The 26,239-nt window shown below is 40.5% G+C and overlaps 1 protein-coding gene across 3 annotated transcripts in view; it reads left to right on the top strand.

The window, feature by feature from the left end:
- Positions 1–564: 564 nt before the first annotated feature.
- Positions 565–26,239, top strand: part of MBD2 (methyl-CpG binding domain protein 2) — a 65,991-nt gene continuing 40,316 nt past the window's right edge. Inside the window, exons 1-2 of one of the 3 annotated variants that reach the window (XM_053912473.2) lie at positions 565–1,328; positions 15,811–15,970. In XM_053912473.2, coding sequence (XP_053768448.1) covers positions 793–1,328; positions 15,811–15,970 — 696 coding nt within the window. In that variant the 5' untranslated portion in view covers positions 565–792. The remainder of the gene's footprint in view (positions 1,329–15,810; positions 15,971–26,239) is intronic. The other 2 variants (XM_045187718.3, XM_045187717.3) reach the window with 2 other exon arrangements.

Here is a 26,239-nt window from a genome sequence, read left to right as displayed (position 1 = left end):
ACCTGCCAAAGGCCATTAGTCAAGGAAGTTTAAATTGAGAAAAGATCCTGAAATTTGGTAAATTCTACATGGATTCTGGGATTCTGGTCTTTTAAAAAAGAATTTACTGGTAGACCGTGTAGAACTGGAGTGTATGTTCCAAATTATCATTTCCTTGCTTACAAGCTCTACAAAGTTCTAGGAGGACAATCAGTTCAGGGTGCTAAGGCCCTGCAGCCAGACTTTGGAGGACAGTGATACTAATCAAAAAAGTACACTTTGACTCCTTCAGTCAGCACTCCCCCCAAGTTTTGCTGTAGAGAGACTTGAAAAGGGGTAACTGTTACTCCGTTAAATGAATAATTCAGTTAGTGAATATAAAATATGATACTGTTTGTTGTTCACTAATTGGGAAGCAAACATGGGTAAAGTCATACAGTGGAAGGTTAGGCCTCTCTGAAACACAGTAACCGCAGCACCTCTGACCTTCCCCACCAAGTCACTCGGGGTGACCGCCTTCCGGGCTCCGTGTGGGGTGGGGACAAGGACCGGAAGGGCGCGGCTGGGGGCGGAGCGGGTGGGGCCGGGGGCGTGTCTTGAGGAGGCGGAGACAAGATGGCCGCTCAGAACGCTTGGAGGACCTAAGAGGTGGTGGCCGGGGCCACGCCCCGAGAGGGAGGGCCGCTCCGTGCGCGCCCGCTCTCTGATGCTTGCGCGCGTCCCCCGCGCGCCGCGCTGCGGGCGGGGCGGGTCTCCGGGATTCCAAGGGCTCGGTTACGGAAGAAGCGCAGCGCCGGCTGGGGAGGGGGCTGGATGCGCGCGCACCCGGGGGGAGGCCGCTGCTGCCCGGAGCAGGAGGAGGGGGAGAGCGCGGCGGGCGGCAGCGGCGCTGGCGGCGACTCCGCCATAGAGCAGGGGGGCCAGGGCAGCGCGCTCGCCCCGTCCCCGGTGAGCGGCGTGCGCAGGGAAGGCGCTCGGGGCGGCGGCCGTGGCCGGGGGCGGTGGAAGCAGGCGGGCCGGGGCGGCGGCGTCTGTGGCCGTGGCCGGGGCCGTGGCCGTGGCCGGGGACGGGGCCGTGGCCGGGGACGGGGCCGCGGCCGTCCCCCGACTGGCAGCAGCGGCCTTGGCGGCGACGGCGGCTGCGGCGGCGGCAGCGGTGGCGGCGGCGCCCCCCGGCGGGAGCCGGTCCCTTTCCCGTCGGGGAGCGCGGGACCGGGGCCCAGGGGACCCCGGGCCACGGAGAGCGGGAAGAGGATGGACTGCCCGGCCCTCCCCCCCGGATGGAAGAAGGAGGAAGTGATCCGAAAATCTGGGCTCAGTGCCGGCAAGAGCGATGTCTACTACTTCAGGTAACGCCCCTGGAGGTGGGGGGTGTTGAAAGAGTGCGGCGGGGTCAGGCCGGGGTCAAGGGTCAAGCGCTGACCTAGGCGACGTAGTTTAGAAGAGAGCGGGGTGTCCGACCTAAGTGGCAGAGACGAGCTGGCCTGGTAGTAGAAGGTGCCTGAGTCCTTGGATGAGAGTCGACCCCAGTGCAGTGACAGGCAATGTGAATGGCGAGAGCCCAGAGCCGAGCATCTTAGGTTGAAGGTGTTGGAGACAATAGTTTGCGAAGAAACGGTTTCTTTGGCAGGGATGCTTAGTCCACTGAAGGGTTAAAAGGTGTAACTCATCGAGACTGGAAACTGTAAAACCCAGTCACTGTTGGCTCCTTTCCCAGCCTGTTCCAGACTCATCATCACAAGAGTGTTTAATCATGCACATGTACAAGAATTAGCTACCTATGGGAGCAAGGTTTCACTTTGTGGGATCCAGGAAAGTTTTATATAAAGTAGCCATTTGGAATGCCTGAAGTTTATTAGAACTCTCTTGGTGTTGCAGAACTTACACCCTTTTGAAAACTAAACACTGTAATAAGCTGTTAGACTCCTAGACCAAAATTAGTCCCAGGAACATTTGGCAATGCCTTGGGACATTTTTGGTTGTCACAGCTTGGAAGGGGCAGCTCCTGGCATCTAGTGGGTACAGGCCAGGGATGCTGGTGAACACTCTGTAATACACGGGCCTGCTCCCACCACGAGAACTATCTGGCCCCAAATGTTACAAGTGCCAAGGTTGAGAAACCTTGGTCTGCATGATTCAAGGTTTTCAGCATGATGGGCTCTTGCAGTCCTATGGTCATGCTGTCTGTGTCATTAGCTTCGATGACCCAGTAACATCAGGAAAGTGCCTGTGGCTATTGATATCCGTGGAATTTTCTTATCAGCAAGTTTGCTAACATTTCTTATAAAGCATCCCATTTACAGGAGGCATAGAAGCATGTTATATTCAGTGGCTTGCAGGCTGTGTTTGTGGGTAGACTGAATCATTTTCAGAGAACATAGTTGGATGTTGCAACCAATTGTCAGACATTTGGCCATTAGAATATTGTTATGAAGGATTTCCATTCTTGTGACCTCGAGTTGGTTAATACATTACCCCTGGGAAAATATATTTGTGTGTATGAGTTTATGAGTTGCAAATACTCTTGAATAGATTTAAAAGGTTAAAAAGTACACAGGCATATACACAAAAATATCCTTACTGATATAACATGTAAGTATGAACATATTTCTGACAGTTGCTCAAATATATGGTTGAATAGTTGCAGTAAATTAATTTCACCTCTTCAGTCAGTGAAAATGGTGTCTTATTAGAACTATTTTGTCACTTTATCTGAGACCACTTATCTTGAAATCTTAAATGATAAAATGGAAAACGTACTGTAAACATAGAAAGATGGCTATCTTTTGTATTTCTCATCATTAAATATTAATTTTACTTGAATAATACTAAGAAAGTTATCGTGGAACAAATTGTTACTCCTTTCAAGTTCCCTTGTGTCAGGTAGTACTATTTGCAATTGTTGGTTTTCGCATATCCTTTCTTTTACTGCGCCTTCTGTTTTTCTAGGCAGGTGGTATACAGAACCTTTCTGTGACCTGTGTCTTCATGTCTTGTAGCCAGATATATTTGACAGGAATATCCTATATCTGGGGTTGAACTCCTTGAGGAATAGAAGACTAATCTGTTCTCAGTAGAGCATCTTAAACTTTGAATTTCACTCACTGTGAAATTTCTCCTGGGAAATGGTTTGTTTGGTTTTGGAATGACGTATTTGTCCAAACTAACTTTTGCTATTGCAAAGCGTTTTATTGCTGTTGTTTTCCTTGCAGTAGCTGAAAAAATTATTTCAAAAAGGCAGGTTTCTGTATTCTCATTTGTGGTCACTTAATATTGTGTTGAATGTTGTTGTAAATTTTTTGACATTTACTTTTTAAATACAAATTCAGTACATATTTTATAGTAGAAAAACTAATCAATTTAAAACAAACTTTTCAAACATTCAGTTAAGACGAATCACAAGCCAATAGAGTAATAACTCTCTGAAATTAAAGTCTTTTTATGAGACAGTGCAACGTAATAGGTTTTTACTTGCTCGTGCAAAATTAAGGACACAGTGAACAGATTGGTACCACATGTGCTTAGTTCAGGGTTAGGAGTGTTGTCTGCTTGCTGACTACTTACAAAGTGTTAGTTGCTATGTGGGATTGTAATACCCAGTCTTAATTTCCTCCTGCGAGGTTATATTCTGAGGCAAGAGGACACATGTAGCATGTGATACTTGTAATACTGACTTCTGCTTTCAGTGATGAATGATGGAGGTCACCTACTCATAGTAAAGGTGAACACATTATTTTTCCATCTGTAGTGTAACCGCTTTGCATATTAGCATCCCCAAAGACACCTGGCCCGTTAAAAACCAATAGCTCAAAACACCCACTGTATCTGTTAATAGTGGGTTAAGAGCTAACTCTCCTGTTGGTAACGTGAACACCTGCGCCAGGTTGTGCCCACTGATTCTAATAATGCTAACTCCTGAATTAGCCTGCCCCTGGGGAGATTAACTTAAAGACGTCTGTATCTGTTAACGGAGGTTGTGACTTAACACTTATTAATTGGACTTAAGCTCATCAAGAAAGCCTCATATTTTGGTAGAATGGTGTTTTAGTTGTTTGCTGAGACTGCCAAGTAATCTAATAGGAAGGCGTGCCTCTGGTTGTCAGTTAAGCAGTATAATTATGCATTCTGTCAAGAGTACTGATAGTATAGTGGCAGTTCATGTATTTATCATCCAAAGTTTGTAAAAAGGGTGTGGTTTCATGAAGTGTTGGATCCACCGGTATAGTTGCTGAAAAAGTTTGTGAAACTGTTATTTGCAGTATGAACCCCATTATTTGAACAATCATTTTCTGACTGGTCTACTTGATGCCTGCTATTTGTAGTTTTTGGTTTCCTGCACTTGCAGATTGATGTTTTTGAAATATTATTTTCCTCTACATAGGAACCTTTAGTAGCTATTTCATGCCTTTTTTTTTTTTTTTTAATCAAGTCTAAACTTGTTGGGTTCTAGACTTTTGCCTATAGCTGGATCAAAGACCTAGGCGTTACGGTAAACTGTTACAGCTGCAGCCGTAATATATTATCAAGTAGGATATTGAAACATTTTTTTGCTCCTATCAAAATTATGATGTGTTTGCACCTGATCACTTCTATCAAAAGAAGAGACAATGAATGGGACCAGAGGACAATTAAAATAATCATAGGGAGCCAGGTTCATGAAGAGAGAGTAAAAGGATTTCACTTTGATCTGGAAAGAGGAGGACTCGGATGCAATATAAGGAATGTCTATAAAATTAAGAGATACAGATAAAAGTAGAAGTCTGTCTAGAAGGCAGGAGAGCACAGGGGCTGGGAGATCTGGGAGATCGGTATTCTAACTCTGCCCGGTCCAGTGCAAACTCGAGCATGTCACTTACACTTCCCAGTGTGGTAGTTTATTTTTCTGTCTGTAAAGTGGGTGTGATGGTACCTTTATCTCAGGGTTGTAAGAAGTCTTTTTCAGAACACTAAAATCAGTACATGGAGCTCTTGAAGCTTTAGATACATTTCAGGACCAATTAAGGAAAACAATTCAGTAACTCACGTTTTGTGGGCTGAACATGAATAAATAGGCTTTTAAAAACGTATAGTGAAAATTGTAAAAAAAAAAAATTGCCATCTGTTTCTGAAGACTAGTATGGGCATGAATTCTGAATCATTGAGGAGGTCAAAATTTAAAACCCCTCCCTCCCTTTTTTTATCTTAAAAAATAGACTCTTGTAGTCTTTGTTGGAAAAAAATAGCTGAGTAAACCATGGGAGAGACACGTTGCTACAGTTCTTAAATGTTAAAATCTTAAAATCTGTGACTTTAAATAAACTGTCTTCCTATAATAATTTTCTTTGGGTCATCTCTGTGTAGTTAAACCTGGTGTCCTCTTTATTACTCTCATGTTCATTTCCATGGAATCTGAGGCTTTCTCACAGACCTGTCTTCTTCCCCCAAGTACAGTGCTGAACACACAAATGCTGAAGAAGTGTTTTCCAACTGGTATAACAGTTAAAATTTTGTAAAAGAAGTCTTAAATGGCTTCTTAGCCATTGCTTTATGTTACCTGTGGAGTTGTGCTAGGGTGGAATAGATTGAGATACTTTACTAAGTCAAACATTTTCAAGTTCCTAATTTTATCATTAATGTTGAGGGTATTATAAAAGGACAGAAAGCTTTTTTCTTTCTTACTGTTAGAGATAAAGCTTTTTTAAAATATTGAAGAGTTAGTCTCTAAAGCAAATAAGATGCTCATCAGAGAGATACAGTGAAAAAGGTAAATAAGATTTTCATAGGGCACAGACACAGTGAGAAATCATTAAAATTTTATTGACTGTATAGTATACGAAGTAGTATAGGGTTTTACGTACCTTAATTTTACATGTATTCAGTGTCACAGCTCTCATAATTCCGGCAGCTGTTAGTACTGTTTTGCTAAATACTTTCTGTCTGTTATCTTGTCAGATCCTTATAACTCTATGAAGCATGGGTTCAGTTATCTCCATTTTACCTGTGGGGAGTTAGGACAGGGAAGTTAAATAATATACTTAAGGTCGTACTGCTAGTTAGTGCAGAGTTAGAACCCTGATGCAGGTGGTTTAACTCCAGAACTCTTAACCATCCTGTTCTGCAGCCTCCAGTAGAGAACCCTACTTGTATTCTCAAATATTGCAACACCTCGGCCTAATCCGCTTCATAGAGCTTGATGTGCTACTAAAATAATATAATTATTTACTATTACACTTGCATCTTAAAGTTGACAAAGGGTAAATTTTAAATCCTATTTGGATTTAAAATCCAAAAGATAGTTTTTATGCCAAAAGATAGTCTTCTAGCTCTAATGTTGGAGGGAAAAAAAATGAAAAAAAATTGTTGTAAATTACCATTAATTAAAGCAGTTTTATTTTGGGTAATAGAAGTGAACATTTTGTTTAGGAATGTTTGCTTCCCTCTCCCCACCCCTTTTTCAAATATGTTTAACCTAGGTTGACTCCTGTTATTTTTTAGATATTTAGATAGGCATCACATTCCCTAAGGAGCTATAGGTCTTCATTTTAAAAGCGTTTACTGAAATTAGAAGAAATGAGTTGTAACCTGCGGGTTAAATCTAGCTTATTGAGATAGGTTTATATGGTTCCTGCAAAAAGCTAATACGCTTCTTTCACAGTTGAGATACAGTTGAAATGTACCTTGCTGACCAATTTAAAAAAAGCTCTTTAGTTGGAGAAAGGAAAGAAATGCAATATTTATTAAGCATTTATTGCATAATTGAAAGTTTGACTTGCTTTTTAGTCTTTTTTTCCATGATACTGCCTCACCGAAGCCTGGATCCAAAAAAAAGAGAAATAGGTATGGTGGAAATTGTGCTCTGAAAATTCTCTCTTGGCAGTACTATTACATCTTTTTTTGGTGTGCTGGAGGAGTTTTTTTAGGGTGCAACATTGCCATCTGTCCTACATCTCAGTTCTAGAATCTGACATGCAAAGTCTTACCTGCAGAGCACCCACTCACAATACCTGCAGTAGAGGAAATTCATAGCTCAAAGGAAACTGATACACATTCTAAATCTAATCTTCAATAGAAATTGATAGATGATATTTTCAAAGTGCTTTGAAAATGCCATTTGTGAGACAGTCATAATTTGGCTTTAATTAATGGAACAGAAACAGGTAATTTGCAAAGGAATGGATGTATATATATTTATTTATTTATTTAAGATTTTATAATGGGACTAAAAAATTCATAACCTTTTATTCCCGTGTTTGAGATCTTCTCAGACTGGCGTGATGAATTAGAAGTAAATCATCAACTCTTAATTTCGTGGATTTACTGTTTGTCTAGGAATATTAATACACTTTTCAGATCTTGTTTATTGATCTTTTATTGCTGTTTGTCATTTCTACTAAGAAATGGCTAAGCAAGTTGTAAAATGAAGTTTTTCTTAATTTCATCAGAACTTTAAAAAAAGCCCCAAAACCCAAGCAACAAAATACCTCCCGAAAACTTCCCAAGGAAGGAAAAGAAAAGTATGGAATAGAATGAAATTTGACTAATTTCTGTGGATCTTTTGATTTTGCCTAGTCTTATAATTTAAATTCAGACTGGTTCGTTTGGAAACTTGATTACATAAACTGTGTGTGAATGTAAATAGTAAATGTAATTTAAAATTAGATTTTAAAATCGAGCACTTAATATTTTTCAGGAACAATTGTGAATGATTTATAAATGTGAGGAATAAAACATCTTTTAAACATTTTTGAGTAATGTATCTTGATAGTTTTTTACTTGTTCTTTTTATACTGGAAGAATCCATAGGTTAAGGCAAGGGTGAATGTCCTTAAAATTCTTTTTTAACATGTATGTAATGATGTGTGCATTGTTCTCAAAGGCCTATCTTGGGGGCCCCTAGCCTCTTCTAAAAAATTATGTTATAGTCTCTTTTGGGGGTATATTTAGCTGTCTATTTTTTATTATGGAAGAGTTCAAACACATGCAAAAGTAGTTAGGAAAGTGTAATGAATACCCCATGTGCTAATCAACCAGTTTTAACAATTCACAGCTCCCAGCCAATTTGTTTGATCAATACCATCCTCCCTAATTTTATTTTGAAATAATTCCAAGACGTATTTAATTCCTGACTTTTCCACAGCAGTGTCCAGAGCCCTGTTTAACCAAAATAACAGTGTTTTTCCTTGTTCAGAAAGTGAGTGCCTTAAAGCACTTGTCAAGATAGGTGGAATTCTCTATTCATTTTTAAAATTTTCTAGTGGATCATCCTGGCTTTAAAAAAAACAGAAAACTTAAGATTTTATAATGGGACTAAAAAATTCATTACCTTTCACTCCCGTGTTTGAGATCTTCTCAGACTTGCATGATGAACTAGAAATGAATCATCAACTCTTAATTTCATGGGTTTACTGTTTGTCTAGGTACATTAATATACTTTCCAGATCTTGTTTATTGATCACAGCTGTGATACAGAGGTAGTAGAACTTGCTACCAACAATACACTATTTGTATGTAGCTTTTGTTACATAAGGGCTAGTTTATGGAATGAAAATGATTGGTACACTTTGAGTTATGTTAAGGTCTTTTATACTGTTTAAAATTGTGATTTCTTAAACATTTATTTTAAAGGAAAAAGGGGAATGCTGTTACATTTTATTCGTAGACAGATTGTAAATAATTTTTTTCCTATCAGTACTTTAAAAATAATTCTTTACTCTCTTACCTCACCCACTCCAACTGCTAAAGAAATTCTTTGATCCTCATATTTACTTGCCTGAACTCTTCATCTTTTTAAAAAGAACATTCCAATTTTGGGGGGAAATACTCAGCTTGTGTAATTCAATGTTTATATTTTAAACATTATAGGAAATTTCAAACATGCAATAAAAGAAGAGGGAATTATATAAAAAACTACTAAGTACCTAGTTCTACAGTTATCCGTCTTATTTCATCCATACCCCAATTCACTACCCCTGATTCAGTCTTCATTATTTTGCAGGGAATTTGACATCATAGTATTCCATGCATAAATACTGACTTCAGTATGCTCTTTATGAAGATATGGTTTAAACTTGTGGAAGTTTTATGATCATACAGAACTCAGTATTTCAAACTAGGATATAGAGATACCAACAGGCGATTCATGATGATTTGCCTGATACAGTGATTACTGTATGGCTTTCTTACAGCTTATGGAAGAGCTACAAGGTGGATTGGTATTTCCGGTGTCTTTGAGGTTAGGGGTGAAGTCATGTATTATGGACCAGGTAAAAGACATGGTTTACAAAGGGCTGAAGAGGGAAACCATTCAGCCTGTTGAAAATAGAGTGAATAAATGGGTTGGAGCAAACAGTCACTGGGCAGGAGGAGGGGAAAGTAGGGTTGAGAGGTAAGAGGAGGCCAGATTAAAAAGGATCTCAAATGCAGGGTAAGATAGTTGGCTCCCTTTTGCTAACAAGTTAAAATCCATTGTGGGCTTTAATCCGATCAATGATCATGGTGTTTTAGGAAGAGCAGTCTGTAGAGTTTATAATGTAAAGAGACTAACAAATAGAAAATCAGTTAGCCTATCGTGGTGATTTAGACCATGATAAAAAACAATGATACAGGCAACAGCAAAGGAAAGAAAGGATGGATTCACAGGTGATTATGAAGGTGCTGGATTTATTGACTGATTAGAGATGGACAATATAAGTAAGAGAAGAGTAGATAAAATTTCCAGGAAGAAGCTAAAGGAGGGTTCAGGATGGTTCATTTTAGGAGAGGTCTACATTTAAAGGTTGGCAGGAAAGGAGTTAAAGAATGGGGAGCAGAGAGCTGATTTTTGGAGGATTTCTCTGTGTGTGTGTCATGTAGTTTTGAAGCAGTGGTATACAGTCTTTGAATTAACTGGTTTGGCAGTTTATTTTTTTTTTTAAAAGATTTTATTTCTTCATGTACTTATAGAGAGGGGACGGGTGGGAAAAAGAAAGGGAAAGAAACATCAATGTGTGGTTGCCTCTCGTGTTCCCCCCAGTAGGGATTTGGCCAGTAACTCAGGCATGTGCCCTAGACTGGGAATCTAACCTGCGATCTTTCGGTTCACAGGTCAGCACTCAATCCACTGAGCCACACCAGCCAGGACCAGTTTTCTGATTATATGCTTTGTACCTTCAAAAGATTCCCAGACCTAATTCTTACGTGTATGTGGCAGCTTCCCCACACCAACAGACAAACCTCAGACACCAGCAGTGTGTCTGAGAATTCAACTCAATTCTGACACTGTATTTCTTGGATATGAGTTCCACAGGTTCAGGGCTCAGTCCCCCAAGACTGCCCTCCACTTAGGCTGCCAGTCAGATGCCAGCCTTAAGCCCAGGTTGTTACCTGAACCAGTGACCATCTATAAGTCAGAAGTTCCCACAGCCTCCTCCTTGGAGTCTGTTAATTTTTTAGCACTCTTCACAGTACTCAATCAGACCCATTTATTCACTAGATCACTGATGTATTATAAAGGATATTGCAGGATACAAGTCAACAACCAGATAAAGACACACAGGGCGAGGTCCTGAAGGAAAGCACTTCCATCCTGGAGCTTGGGGCATGTGGAAGCATTCTGGTTCCCTGCTGTGGACACTCTCCCAAAAAGGGCTGACAGGCTGTCCTTGTGGATTTTTGGGGAGGCTCATTACATACATAGTCATACTTGACTAAGTCTTTGGCCACTGGCAATTATTTCAACCTAGAGCCTTTCCCCCCTTCTGGAAATCAAGGGGGTGGGACTGCAAGTTCTGGTTCTCTAACCATGTGGTTGGCTCACATTGGCAACCAGGCACTACCCTTGAGTGAGATCCAAAAGTTACCTCCTTAACAAAGCAAGAGACACCATTGTTGCTTTTATCACTTAGGAAATTCAAGAGGTTCGGGAACTCTGAGCCAGGAAAGGATGAAGACCACATGTATATGAGATGACCAAATACGCATTTCTTATAAATTGCATTATCGCGGTGCCTAAGTCCAAAAAGATAACTTTAATTTCAGATTTTTAGTCCCAGCTAAAATCTGATTTCTGGAGACAATTATTATTAAATATTAGAGAAGTCTTTTTTCTTTTAGTACTTTGCTCTTGTGAATAATTGGTAAACTTTAACATTTAAGGAAGTAGGAAAAGATAGAAAGTTGATGTTTCCTTATTCTCAAACGTTTCCAGTGCTGTAGCTGACAGCATTTTCAGTGTGGAGGTTTTTATTATTCTCACAAAATACTCCCTGACATTGTTGGAGAGGGGGTCACCTCTGAACATGCTCTGTAGCCTTTGGGTTAACCGCCTGCCGTCCATAGTGCTGCCTGGCCACTCATGGGCCAAGTTCATGCGGCTCCACTCCGATCACTGCCACCCCCCACGATTCATTCTGTTGTAAACATTTTGAAGATATACTTGTGTTTGCTCAGACTTGCGGCCCCCTCTGATGGTTGGACTGAACGGCATGATTTTCCATACCAAAGTGACGTGCAAAGATCGGTTCTGTTCTGTAGGGCGCAGTTTCACATGCAAACGGCAGGTCTTCATAAGAGTAAATTTGTGTGTCGCAGAGTGGCACAGCATGTCACGGTTGTGTAGTTCAGGTAATTGTGATTACAGGTGAGTTCGTAGAGTGAGAAAATGTGAATTCCATTGAGTTAGGGTGACCATAATTTAAGTATCACTGGTACCTCAATTAGTTTTTTTTTAAAGCCATATGCCAAATAAAATTTTTCCTGATTACCTATAGTTAGAAACCTCTGAGATAGAGTTTGGTTTAAGTAGTGCTTTTAAAAGTTTAATCAAAATGAAAGCAAGCGAAGACGTAGTTCAAGTGAGGAAATGTTCTATGTGCACTGGAAAAATGTAACTCATGGTTTTGATTTCCACTTGATTGCTACTTTTCTTCAGGGTATTCAGTGGGTTGAAGCTGAAGGTGAGATCACAGGTTGGTTCAGGATTGGCACATAGAGGGTGCGGTTGGTAGGGAATGTTTTTTGTGGGTGAAAGTGAAATATTAGTATTTTATTACTGGGATTAGAAGCAGTTACTCTGGACAGAGGAAACTGAAAATGACTAATACTGTTCACTAGTCTATCAGAGTTTTTATTTTTTAAAGCAATTTGCCTTAATGTGCTTTTAGTCACATTAAGTCCTGGTGATTCTGAGACTGGGACCTACAGCAGCCATCTTAGAATGCAAACACGTGATAATTTTGTTATGCGGGGTAAGACCAGAGCTTAAATGACCTTTTAGATTGTTGTTGTTCATCTAGTATTTACTTTCTTGGCCACTTCCAAGGTCATTTTGCCTTTGTGCAGATGGTCTTTATGGGATGGGCAGAATGCCTGCCTAACTCCTCTTCCCTTGGGACCTAGTCTTTTCAATACAGTTGCCTTCATTTTCTGCAGAGAAGGTCCCTGGTCTTAACATACACTGGGGCAGCCTTGCTAACTTGTCTGGGAGCACCAAGCACAAGCTATAGCCGTTATGGAGAGGGAAGTGCCGTGTACCACTGTTCTGAAGCCCCCGTCTGTGTGACCAGTACCTGCAGCTGTGCAGTGACATGCTTCATAGAACTCCATCTTCATGACAGGAGGTGGGGATTCGGTATGAATTACACGTGACTGAATGCTAGTTGGTATTCCAACTTAGTATTTTTAAACCTTCATCTGAGAATATGTTCATTGATTTTAGAGAGGGAGACAGAGAGGGAGGGGAGAGGGAGAGAGTGAGAGAAGAGAGAAGACACATCAGTGTGAGAGAGAAACATCAATTGGTTGCCTCCTGTATGTGCCCCGACCAGGGGTTGAATCTGCAGCCTAGGCATGTGCCCTGACCAGGAATCGAACCTGCAACCTTATGGTGTAGGGGACCCATATGGGGATGACACTCCAACCAACTGAGCCACCTGGACAGGGCCCAGCTTTCTTTTATTTGTTAATAGTTAAAATTTGATTTCTCCCGTTTTCCTTCGTTGTTCATTTAGTTTATCAGTAGACTACGTCAGGCCTTTCTTATAATACCACTTCCTATTTGATTTTCAAAATCACTAAACATAGGAACTAGTTTAAGCCACACTAAATTGCTAATCTAGGTCATAAACTGTGCCATCACTTTTCATGAGTTTTTTTTTTTATGCCATTCATAGGATTTATAGTCACTGCCAGCAGTTAGCCGGGGTGGGGGAGACACAGCCGAGCCCTCCCCACAGGGAGAGGTGGCACTGGGCCACCCGGCACTACTCCCGTGCAGTTCACGGAGGGGCAGGCCCTCCTCTCACTGGCAGCAGCTGCACTTCTGAGGTTCAGCCTCTGCCCCCTCCTTTGCACACGCAATCCTGGGCGCATTTCTCGCACTCTTGGGGCAGCAGGAGCAGCAGCTTTTCTTGCAGGCAGTACCTTCGCATCCCTGGCACTTGCAGGAACCACCAGTCAGGGAGGGTAGGCCTCAGGTCCCTGCGGAGCAGGCATGCCGCTGGAGAGGGTGAGTTGGCTTCTTCCAGCCACTGGATGCTTAGTTGAGTTCTTATTTCAATTTCCTTAATTTGGGGGAAGAGTAACTAAAATTGATAGATCTCTGATGAGTTTTGTTCTATAGAAGAATGTTCTAGTGAGGCCTGAGTGTGTTTTTCTTTGCAGCGTAACTGGCATTTCACCTGTTACATAAGGAACTTCTTATTGCGGGGTTAATTTGTGAAATGAAGTCAGTTGATTCAGAAATGACATTCTGGTTGCCTCTAAGCTATAGCCTAAGAGTAATAGTGCTTATCTTTTTGGTAGAAGTTGCTACCCAGATATGTTCATCTTTTGGAACATTAGTCTGTGAAAACAAAGTCCAGTCTGGAACTCAGCTTTTTATTGCACTAAGGAGGTCTTATATGAAGGGTATCTGATTGAGAATTTTAATTTTATTTCGTGGAGAGATTTTTTTCCCCCACTTCTGAGATACACTAAACATTTTGTCAGGGTCTTTTTAACCAGTAATTGGAATATCTATAAGGCATATATAGCTATTTTAGCTAAATCAGAATTAATTGTAGTTATATAAGCGACATATTAGCAGAGAAATCTTTATCAATTTTTAAAATTAATTTGGATCTCAGTAATATTTTACTTCTTATGTAGTATAATAGAATCATGAAAATATTTTCTAGTTCAGTTTTTTAAATTCTATGCAGTGTAACTTTTAACTAAGCATAGAATTGGCCATTTCAGTGTGACTAGAAATGAAAACCATATTCTTTACTGTTCAACTGATAAAAGTTTTTGCTTTCCGAAGTTACTTTGTTTTGTGCTGGCCTATAAATTTCGTGTTTGAGGATTTTCAAAAGTGGCATTTTGATTTCTGGTTGTTTGACTCATCAAGAGAATGCATAGGAATTACTGTTGTAAAGAAGCGGAATTGCAGGGATAGGAGAATTATTTCTAACTAGGATTGGAGAATCACGGACAACTTCATAGTGGAGGCGACATTTTAGCTGGGTTTATGACAGATAGGATTGCTTATGTTCATCCCTCCATCTGGAAAGACATGGCTGGAAGTCAAAGGTACGTGGCATATTTTGGTGACTTTGAGTTTCCAAGGCTGGTGGGAAAAGAGTCTAGAAAAAAATATCTTACCAGATTGAAGAGTTTTGATGTGTTACTGAGGAGGTGAAGCTGTTTTGTCAGCATTGAGGAGTCTGGACCTTTAGAACTTGGACTGGCTGTGCGGCTGAGGGGTGGGGGGTGCTGCAACGTTGTGGTGTGCTTTCTAGCTTGAGGGGCAGGTGCTAATGGGCAGTGATGCTGCAGCAGCGGGCCATGCAAGAGGATCAGGCTCGAGGGTGGAAGTTTGTGATGGGCAGAGATGATTCAAGTTTGGACATTATTGAGGGGTACAGGCTATTTTATTTTATGCAACTGAGCATGTTTTGAAATCAGGGTTAGAATCGGAGTTGAGGTTTGCTTATACATAATCTTTTGTCCTTTCCTCTGCTATGTTTTGTTGTCTGCTTGCTCTAGTTTGTTAAGTCTGGTTGTTGCTGGTTATCTTCATCTCTAGGCTGAATTCTATACTTCGAATTGTGTTTCAGGAGTACTTACGTCATGTGATTATGGAAAAAGAATGCTGATTTGATCTTCCGTTGTCTTGAAGTTGGTGGTGGCATAATACCAGAGTTTGACAGAGGGGAGTGTTGGTTTGGATTTGACCCAGACAGAAGTTTTTCTGTTCCAGGGCAATATTTTATTGCTTAGTTGCAGCTCTTTCCCTTTTGTCTTCCTGTTGAATTATTTTTCTTTTATGGTAGTCAGTTGGTACAAGGTTAAGTTATAAATATAACATGTTGGTTTGTTTGAGAGGTATTCTAGAATTCTTACAATTCCCTCCTGGTTATGTATCCCTCTGATTTTAACAGTTAGTTTCTTCTACACATTTGGCTCAGAAAATTTAGATAAGACTTTGGGGCAATGCCACACTGGAAAAAAAAAATGTAAAACAGACCAGTGTAGCCTTCTATATAAATCTCTCACTTTTGTAATTTTCCAGCTTTGACAGTATTTCGTACAGGAAGTGAACTCGTGTTGGGATTCTGTAGGTGGTTACTGAGTGAGTGACCAGAGGGGTAATCTGTCGTAACGTGGGCTGTGTGCCCCAGCGGTGTGCCTAGTGGAGTTGCATTAGGTGACATACTATCTCTGTTTATACCGGTTACATTCCTTTGAAACGTCAACATTTCTTTGAAAATATAAACGTAAAACTATGATGTGGTAACATTTGGAACCAGGAAGGACAGCATGAAGAAAAAGTTTATGTAGAGTCTCGGGTAAATACTACTGTCCTTTGTACAATTTACATTATCTTTTTTCTAGTCCAAGTGGTAAGAAGTTCAGAAGCAAACCTCAGTTGGCAAGGTACCTGGGAAATACTGTTGACCTCAGCAGTTTTGACTTCAGAACTGGAAAGATGATGCCTAGTAAATTACAGAAGAACAAACAGAGACTGCGGAATGATCCTCTCAATCAGAACAAGGTTGGTTAATTTACTTACAGCATCGGTGTGCTATTTCAAACACTCTCCAAAAAGTACCTTATATTTTAAATATAACATTGGGTTTTGGTTGTCTGAATTCCAGTTTGTTTTTCGTTCCTCCCCCTGCTAAGCATTTTGACTTACAAATCTGATTAATTTTCTGGTAGTTGGCAGTACTTACGGAGGGGGAGCCTAAGTAAATTGTGCACCATTGAAAACACCATTTCAATACGTGTCTCAGTCAACAGACATCACACTTTTGGCCCATTGGGACTATTCACAAAAGATTTCTTTATTGATGTTAATTGTATCCCTTTTTTTTTCTTTCTTTAAAATAGTTCCTCTTGCCCAAAGAGATGCAACATTTTAATAGTTTTATAGTTGCCTGCTCATTTTCAGGATTAGGATTTGAGAGAGGGGAGTTTTTGTTTTGACTGGTGATCCTGTTGAGGATAATGACTTCCATGGATAATCTTCTCATCCTAATACTGGGATTGGAGACTTTTCCAGTAGCTCTTATTTTTATTGAGCTGCTTAGTTGATGGCTTGTTATATGGGAATTTAAACTAGTAGCATTTGAATTATAATGCTAACGTAATTGTATTAATGCACCCGGTATCTTTACAAGGCACCTTTAACATCCCTTCCCCGCCCCACCACCCCCACCCTCACCCCCACCCCCACGCCCAAGGGCAACTAATCTTATAACCATTTCTTCTCAGTTTTTCTTTAAATGTCATTGTGCGTGTGTGTTGCCAGCACTACTGACTGTGCAGTGGTGAAGGGAAGAGTAAGGGCTTTTCTTTCTAGGGACGGTGACTGCTGTAACCCTGCCTGCCACTTGGGAGTGTGTATTCCTTTTCAGAGCCCTGAGGCAGCAGAGGGGAAGGGTTTTGGATCCTGGCAGGCAGAGTGTGATGCTCTGGCTCTGCCACTTACGAGCTCATGCAGTCATGGGCAACTTCCTTAACCTCTGATGACCTCCGAGTTCTCATTAAGGTCATAAAGTCTTTCCCTTGGCACAAATAGGAATTTATATGAAAACTCTAGTCTAATAATTTGACCCACGTTCGTTCCTTTCCTTCCCCTGTTGCACCTCCTAAAGCACTAAGCTACCTCAGTGAGCAGTGTTGCCTGGTGGCCTGTGTGGGAAACTTTCTGCCCCAAGCTATTCTCTTCCTCGTCTTTTTACTTTTCCTGAAGGGTATGGGGTCTCTGCTTCATATCTCTCTCTATTCAGCCTCCTGGTTTGTTTATAATGGTTAAATTCCCAAAATTGTTATGGAGGTTAGAATGCACTGTTTGCTCAGTAGCATTGGCTCCTTTGCATAGGTTTCCATGGGACATTGGCAGGTACCTTGTTTAGAGAGGCAGGGTGGGAAGGGAAGGCTGAAATTGCCTCTGTAATGCTTAACAGTGTTACTCCAGGTTGATAGAAGTTAAGAAAGACATGAGATAGTCATTGGAATACAAGGAGCTCATGTTAGTGAAAGTTAGGACCTTGTGTGTGTATAGGCAAAGCTATGTGATTTCAGCTTAAGAAAACTTTATTCTAGGTTTATTTTGCTGCTTATGTATATAGAGGAAAATTAAGGGTTTTTTTTAAACTGTCTTTTAAAAATTACCACAGTGCTGGGTGTCTGTGGAAGGGACTCAAATATTTGTGAAATGATTGGAATGCTTTCAAACTACCTTATTGTTGCCAGACTCACAGTTAAGTTACACTAAGTGTAATGTGAAGATGAACTTCCTGATAGTTACGATTTCACTAAAAACCGAAACCTAATTCGTCTCTTTAGTTTGTGTGCACCTTTACGCTCTAGCTGCGCTGGACTGCATCATCCTGCACCGTGGCATGTGCTTTCAAGATTCCGCTTGCTCATGTGCTGTTTCCTCTGCTTGGAATGCGCTTCCCCCTCCCCTCATCTGGGACTCCTTCTCATCCAAGGCTCAGCTCCATTGTCTCCATCTCTGTGAAGCCTGCCCTGCGTTCTCCAGGCAGATCCAGTCCCTTCTTCATAATGCCTCCCTGGTGCTTTGCTGTCGTGTTTGTGGTCATTCGTCAGCTTCAGTAGACTGTGAGCTCCGTGAGGGCAGGGACTGCGTCTTTTCCATTGTCGTGTCTGTGTATATTGCCCAAAGCCCAGAACACGGTAGGTACTTAATGAATGTTTGCTTCCTGTTTGTTTGATTAAATATCCACCTCATTTCAGAAGTTTATAGTGGTCATGAATGTTTATTGAATACATTAATATACTGTACCTTTTTTTGGAAATGCTTTTCATTGTCATTGTTTTCTAAAGCTTTCTATCTGAATTTTGGGGGGCATAGTCTTATTTTGCGTCTGGCTTTATTTTTGTTAAGTGGTCAGAAAATGGAGTTTCACAGTTTTTAAAGTAAGTTCTTTTTTATTGTAACGCCAACATGAAATATCTCTGTAAGGCAGGAAATGTATTTGTGAGTAATTAATAATAACTATTATTATTATTATTTTAGTAATAATGCAGTATAGAGAAAGCTGGGAGGCTTGAACTGATAACAGGAATCTGAGGCAGTGTTTTGCTGTGTGGTTGTAAACCTGGTGAAAGCACTTTATTAGTTGTGTTTTGAGGGTTTTTTTTAACTCTTCATAGAATTAGAAATGTAGTTAATAAAATAAACTTTGATAGAGGCTAAATTGTAGTTCATACTGATGGATTATAAACTGATTTTAATATATCTTCCACACCAAAGGTGAACTTACTGGGTGAACAGTACATGCAGATAGGGTTGGAAAGGTGCTTTCTGAAGATCACCACAAAGTGGCTTTTAATTGTTTTAGGAGTGGGCACAGTGGTGTGGGGATTGTCTTCTGATTAATATTTAATAAGGCTTCGAAGTACCTGTTCCGCTTGTCTTACCCTCAGTCTTAACCTGACTCTGAAAATCTGTTCCATTCTTGTAAACATGGCACCTAAATGATTTTCTTGCTGCTGCCATAATTATTCCAGTCAGAACCTCTGCCTCTCCAGCTGATAAAGTAGAGTGGCGATGTTAAGTAGAGTCCTGAAGCTCTTCCATTAGGTAGTGGAAAAAGACTAGAGAAGGGTTTGGAAGTCATCAACATCAAGTTGATACTTGAAGTCTGAGTGGCTTTCTCAGAGCTCACTTGAAGGGGAAGTTATAGAGCAACACAGTACAATAGTCATTTCTTTGCTGATGGGAATGTGGTGCTCACCAGCTACCTGTGGCTGTTGAGTGCCTGCAATGTGGCTAGTGTGACTGAATTACTGGATTTTTAGTTTTATTTAACTAATTAAAGCTTAAATAGCCACATATTCCTAGCAGCTACCATATTGGACAGCACAGTTCTAGAGCTATGTCCCTCAGTATGTACATATGACAGCAATGCTTTTGCTTCCAAAGCTACATATTATTTAGGCCTTTTGTGGAAGTTCTTCAAAGAGGAGATGTTTCAAGGTTTCAGAGATACAATTCTCAACATTTTCAGGCAGAAGTTAGTTCCTTAAAATGTAAGTTTTTTTAATTGGAGAATACTGGGATTGGATAAAGAAGAGTATAGTGATTATCAGTGCAAGATATGTTTAAGGAACTTAAGAAGCTTCGTTTCTTTGCTACAAAATTCTTTTAATTTTTCAGATGTATAAACATTAAACCCAATTCCTTGTGCTTCTAGCTGTTAACTACATCACCAAAATAATTTATCAATTAAAGCTACAAAATAATTCAAGTTCCCTAACATTAATATAACTTATGGTGTATTTTACAAATTTCTTACAATATGAATATGGTACGGAACTAGTTATTTTTGTGGCTTGGCTTGTCAATATTGCTGATAACCTTGGAAAGACTCAATTCTTTCACCACATTTTTCTATTTACATAAATGCGATATACTTTGAAATAAAGAGCATCATGTTCTCTTGAATTAATTACACAAGCCTGTCGTAATTCATTTGTCATGAATTACCTTAGTTTATGGCAATATACTATTGTGATTCTACACACACCTTGAATTCTGTATGGCTGTGCCCTCAGTATTCAACCAAATGATTTAGCAGGTGCTTGATTCATTTACCTTCAACAGCGTACTAAAAATAAATTATTCAGAGAGTTACTGTATCATGGGGACAATGTCTGTGCAGTTTGGGAAACAAGTGGCTACTTCGATGGTGGGAACCAGCTTGGGTGTTGAATATAGAATGGGTGCACGTGGGGAATGGATGGGGAAAAGGTGAAACTGGAGGTAGAGCAGTTTGGGCTGATGTAGTCTAGAAAAATAATGACGGCTTGAATTAATGCTGTCACAGTATTAATGGGAAGGTGTGAGACGCAGTCAGGAGAATTCGTACACATAAGTACCCCGTGAGCGTGGAGAGGGACTTGAGGCCTGCTACAATTCGGACTTGAATAATTTGGGGCAAGGGAGAATAGGAAGTAGGGGCAGATGAGCAAGTCTGGGGATTGTGTGAGGAAGATTGAGTTAAAATGTTTTGTTTCTTGGACCTCTGAAAAGATCTTGTGGATCCCTGGGACTCCTAGGTCACACTTTGAAAACTCCTGTCATAGTGGTTTGCCACAGTGTATTGAGGTAACCCAACATAGGGGCAAACAGAAGAGAAGTATCTTGTCACACTGTTAAAAAAAAAAATGAATGAATGAATGGGTAAGTCAGTCTTATGGACAGTAAGAAGGAACTTCCAGAAAGGTGGTACGACAAACAAGAGAATGTGGGATCTAAAAGCCTAGGAAAGACGATTTTTGTTAAATGCTGGGGAGAGATCAAGAAGGATAAGGATTTTGTGATATCCATTGGATTTCCAACTTAGAAGGCATCTGGTGACTTTTACGTACCAGTTTTGAGGGTTGGAAGGACCAGAAGTCATTTATAAAGTCAGAAAGTTTCTGGGAAATGAGAAATCAGAGGCCAAATATAGCTTGCTCTTTTAAAAGTTTAAAAATTGATTTACTATTAGATTAGTTTGTGCACATGGTGAAAGGATATTCAGTGAAAAACACCTTCCTTTTCAGTCTCTCATGCTTAGTCCTCTTACCCAGAGGAAACTGTTATTAACCATTTTTTGTATGTCCTTCCAAAGTTTCTATGCATTTAGAAACATGCACACATATGTACATTTTTACCCCGTCCCATAAAAATGGTTAGGATACTCTTATGAAGCTTGAAGGAGATGTGGAGGAGAGAGGAAAATATTCAGAAGAGAATGTACAGTCAAGCAACATTATTATTTCCTTTAAAGGCTGAAAAAGGCCAACTTGGAAGAAACTAACGGAGACAGGGAAGTGTCTAACCTGAGAGTCCAGGAGGCCCTCTAGGAGTCTTTGAACTCCGTGCAATATTTTCTATTTTGCATTTTTCTAAGGAGAGAGTCTACCCATGAGATTCTCAAAGGAAATGTATCTGAAGAGTTAATAACTACTGTTTTAGAAGCAGGAGAGGAAGCAAGGCTTTGGCAAAAGATGTGAGGGACCAGCTTACTTTCTGTGGCTCAAATTTGGTCTTTTTTTAACTGGTAAGGAATGTCTCAGTTACTGGAGTAGTTAGTACCTTAGCGGGCTGACTTATTTATGTCCTAGGGACCCTCTGGTCAATTCGCCACCACTAAAGAGGCCTGTGGTCGAATCATTCTGATGACCTGCTCCTGGTAGAGCACAGTGTGGTAAGAACTGCCCCTTGTCTTCTGCTCTGCGGGACTCCGTCCAGACTGAAAACAGAGACTCTGTTCCTCCCACCGACATTCCTTGTGTATGAAGAAAGCAGCTAGAATCTTCCCTGGAAATGCTGGTGCTCTTTCCATCCGGGTCTTAAACCCTTCCTGAACAGTGTCTTCTGGGCTGTGTCTGTTGGAGATTGTGGAGAATCGAGTGAATAGATCATAGGTGATGAGTCATTTCTCAGCCTTGAAGTTCTCGCAAAGGATTACTGGCATCTCCCTGAGGGGAGGGCCGCTGTTGAGTGCAGGTTTCTGCGAATTTGAAGTGAAATTGACAGAAGTGGAAGTGAGGAGCCAAGTATCTGTTAGAGTAGCCCAGTGGGGGGTGGTGATGGCCTAGACACACCTGGAGAGGAGTGGGTAGGTTCTAGGTGTGTTTTGAATCTAGAATTGACAGGATTTGCTAATGAATTGGGTGTGGAAGATGATAGAAAAGACTCAAGGGTGAGCCCTTACTTTGTAGATGTTTCGGGCTGCCCTTTACTGAGATTCCTGTAGGAAAGAATTTATATGGGTGGATAAAATCAATTCAGCATTGAATATGTGTAGTTTGAGGTGCTTATTTCATATGTCAGTGGAGATGGTACATAGGTAGTATTCCAAATAATAGAAGTGGAGGAGATTATACAGATACAGGAAAGGATTCAGAACCAAGCACTGAGAAAATCCAGTACTGAGAATTTGGTGAGAATAGGAGTCCCCGAAGTGTATTGTGAAAGAATGGCTAGTAAGCTAGGCGAGAAGTGGGAGGGGAGAATTTCAGAGGGAAGTGGCCAGTTACATTGATTACTGCTGAAACATTAAACTGGGGAACACAGACACTGCCATTGAGTTTGGCAACATGAATTAATGACCTTCATAACAATAGTTTCAATGAGAACAGATGCCAGATTGGATTGGGTTAAAAGTGAACGAGTGGTAAAATTGGTCAGCGTGAACATTTCTTTCAATTTTCTTGGGTAGGGAGAATTACTAAAAGGTAGATGAAAGGGATGCTGGTTTGGTTGCTCTCCATTTTAAAGGCTTTGGAAAGGTTAAGAAGAGTGGGGTCTCTAGCACTAGTGGAAAAGTCAGAGGTCAAGAATAAGTGCGTTTGCAGGGTAATGAGGATCGTGATGGACCATGGATCTGTACTGGGTAGGGAGGAATGTGAAAGGAGTTAGGGAACAGTGAAAAAAATCAGACAGTCAATGGATAGGAGATACCGATGGGGCAAAAAATTTCAGAGGGCAGTGCTAAATGAGTTGCAGGGATAGGAAGTGGAAATTGTAGCATTGGATGCCTGATTGAAATAATTGGAGATGGGGTAGTTACTAGGTTGACCAGCCTGTAACTATAATGTTAGGTGAGTGAGGTTGGGTAGAAGAATAGGTCAAAGGACTCAAGATGTTGGGTGAGTTATCCACATGGCCATTGAGGCCTCTAAGAATGAGAACAAGAGTTGGGATGGAGAGGAAGACGAGAAACAAACCAAAATCTTCAGTGAATGAAAGAGAAAGAGAGCAGGGGCAGAGAGTAGGATAGCCAGATCCTAAGAGCTTCAAAGGAGTCAGAGTTTTTGAAGGAACAGAAATGGAGAAATGATTTGAGAAAAATAGGGAGAAAGGAAAAAACCTATCCTATTGTACTTCCTGGCCCTTAGATACGGAGTGCTGAGAGAAAGGAAAACCCTTCATTGGAGAGAAGCTTAGGGGAGATGTTATCTTGGAGGGACAGCCAAGTTCCAGTAAGTCCAGGGACTGGAGAGAATGTTTAGAGAAAACACTGAGGATATAGGAAAGCCTGCTGATCAGGCGTTTTCAAAAATGTACAGTGTTAAGGATTGAGGTTTTCAAACTTCAGATCATTAAACCAGTGTAATTGTTCATGACTAGAATTTTTTAAAAAGAAATAGAAGAGGATTAGAAAATTGTACATCACATTTAGTAAGGGGGAGAATTTTAGGCAACTTGTGTTATATACTTGCGTGTACTGAGTCATAATGTAAACTGTATTTCTACTTTTGGTTGAGGTCAGAAAAGTTTGATAGCCACTGTGGGTTGGAAGTTCGACAGAATACTCTGGAACGAGTGGTGGATGATAGCGTGTGGTCTGACAGACTGACTTGGCTACTTGGTTATTACCAAGACATGGATTTGAGGTGTGATAGGATTAATTCTGATAAGTGCTAGAGGAGCAGAGTAGATAGTTAAAATAACTATGGTCCTGACTTAAAAAAAATTTTTTTACGGTCCTGACTTTTAAACATGTTAAAATTTTTTATCCTTACCCAAGGACATGGTTATTAATTTTTAGAGAGAGGGGAAGAGGAGAGAAACATCGATTAGTTGTCTTCCCTACATGCTGCAACATGGGACCAAACCCACAACCTAGGTATGTGCCATGACTGGGAATCGAACCCATGACCTTCTGGCTTTCAGGATGGCACCCAACCAACTGAGCCATGCTGGCCAGGGCTGGTCCTGACCTTTTAGAAAGGAGGCATGTGTACCTCTGCTGGATTGCTATTACAAACTATAATTGACAGTGACTTTGCCCAAAACACCATCTGTAGACACAATTATTTTCCCATGGGAGCTTCTGTTGAGCTGGCTGTGTGACTCAGAGGAAAATACTGGCCATATATCTATAAGCATGACTTCATGTTAAATAGTAATAGGTAGAACAAGTCTAGGGATTATTTCTCTTACATTTATAATCTGGAGGCAGATAAGACAGATGACTCTATGCTTAATAATTTTGAAATGGATAGTGCAGACTACATGAATTACAGTATTTTCCACGTATGTGGCACCTGTAAGTTTAAGACAGAAAATGAAACTATCAAAGGGTAAGGGCTACATAACATAAGACCTAATGTGTAAGAGACATTCATTATGTATTTCACAGAATTTTTTTAGCACATTCTATGTGCTTAATTAAGCATTATCCCATATTCTGTGAATATACTAGAGCAAGTTTCTATATTTGTGGAACTTATATTCTAGTGGGGTGACAGACTAATACACAATTTAAATATTAAATGCTACACAGTGAATTAAGAATTATTGAGGTTGACAGGGTGGCTATTTTAGGCTGAGTAATTGGGAACCTCTTTGAGGGGTTGATTTTTAGGCCACAATCTGACAAGGAGTCAGCTATACAAAAACCAGAGGGAAAAGCATTCCATGCAGAGGGAATAGCCAGTGCAAAATCCCTAAAGCAGGGTACATTTAGCATATGAGGGCAGATAGGAGGCAGGGCACAGAGACGGGAGTTTAGTGAGTGGGAGAGGGGAAGTAGGTGAGTTCAAGGAAGCAGACAAACCTAATCACAGGGCTTGGCAAGGCAGCTTAAGGACTGGGAGGGAATGCTGTTTGTAGACTAGGGGGGAGCTATGTGAGTCTTCGGCTACTGTGTGGACACTGTGGTAGCGGTGCAGAAGTGGAAGCTGGGACCAGTTAAGGAGGCTTAACTAGGTTAAGTAACCTAGTTAACAAACCTGCTACTAGGTTTGTCTAGGCAGGGATGATAGTGACTCAGACAACGCTTGTTTTATGAATGGAGAAAGGAAGAAAGGCTAAGATGTGCAAAGGACACACTAGAGCTATTTAGTAGTCTTTTGTCCAAAAAACATCTCATTTTCTCATAAGCAGAAGTAGCTTTATTAAATATTAAATAAAGGATATTTATCTTTAATGAAGATAACAGGTTATTATCAGCTAACAGCACTGCTCCTTTTCTTTCTTTCTTTCTTTTTTTTGGTTCATTTAAGCCAAGTGTTTAGATACTGATTGGTTAAAGATTGCAAGGAAGCAAAAAGCACCAGAAGGAAGTTAGCTATGTGAGCAAATAGGCTCGCTGATGAGAATAGTCTCTTCAGTATTGTATTAGGTTTATCATATTGTAAGTTAATGCCTCAGATGTGTCCAAGTATGATAGACCTTTAGAGACGGTTGGGCTTGGTGTTCACGCTAACAGTGAAGGTAGATTTGGTGAGATAATTGCCCATGGCATGGCTTTGGCAAGATTTATTTTGGATGCCCATGTTTCTGTTGAAAATTAAGGTTTATTTCCCTAATTACAGGTCCTGAAGAGTTATCTGACTCTGTAGATTAGTTTAGCAAAATAATTAAACCTACAGAAAACAGTTTGTGTGATAATTTCCACAATTCTAAGGCTGTGTAGTCAGCTAGCGCCAGATGTGAAGGAGGTAATGAATTCCAAACAGTATATTCCTTAATTTGAACACAGCTGCTCTAGGTGTCTCTTGGAAACTCAGCGTCCTTTGCCGTCAGTCCTTCAATGACCTCATACTAACTGACGCTCCTAGAAGTTATTTTCCAAGTAGAACTCTTCAAAGCTGTTTTCAGTGTGTTTCAGTACTCCACCTCTTCAGTTAATTACAAGTGTAAGTCCTTTTTTAATGAGCTCAAATTGTAGTCCACCCTTTCTATTATGTTTAAAATAAGATCCATTGTTCTCCTTAAAAATATTTTTAGGATATTACGTAAGTGGATTTTCAATTCAAATTTATAGATTCCACATATATATTTCCT

This window comes from Desmodus rotundus, chromosome 10 (genome assembly GCF_022682495.2).
Source record: "Desmodus rotundus isolate HL8 chromosome 10, HLdesRot8A.1, whole genome shotgun sequence".
In the NCBI taxonomy this organism is placed as follows: domain Eukaryota; kingdom Metazoa; phylum Chordata; class Mammalia; order Chiroptera; family Phyllostomidae; genus Desmodus; species Desmodus rotundus.
Note: the sequence above shows the minus strand (reverse complement) of the source record. Positions and strands in the feature narration are given on the sequence as shown.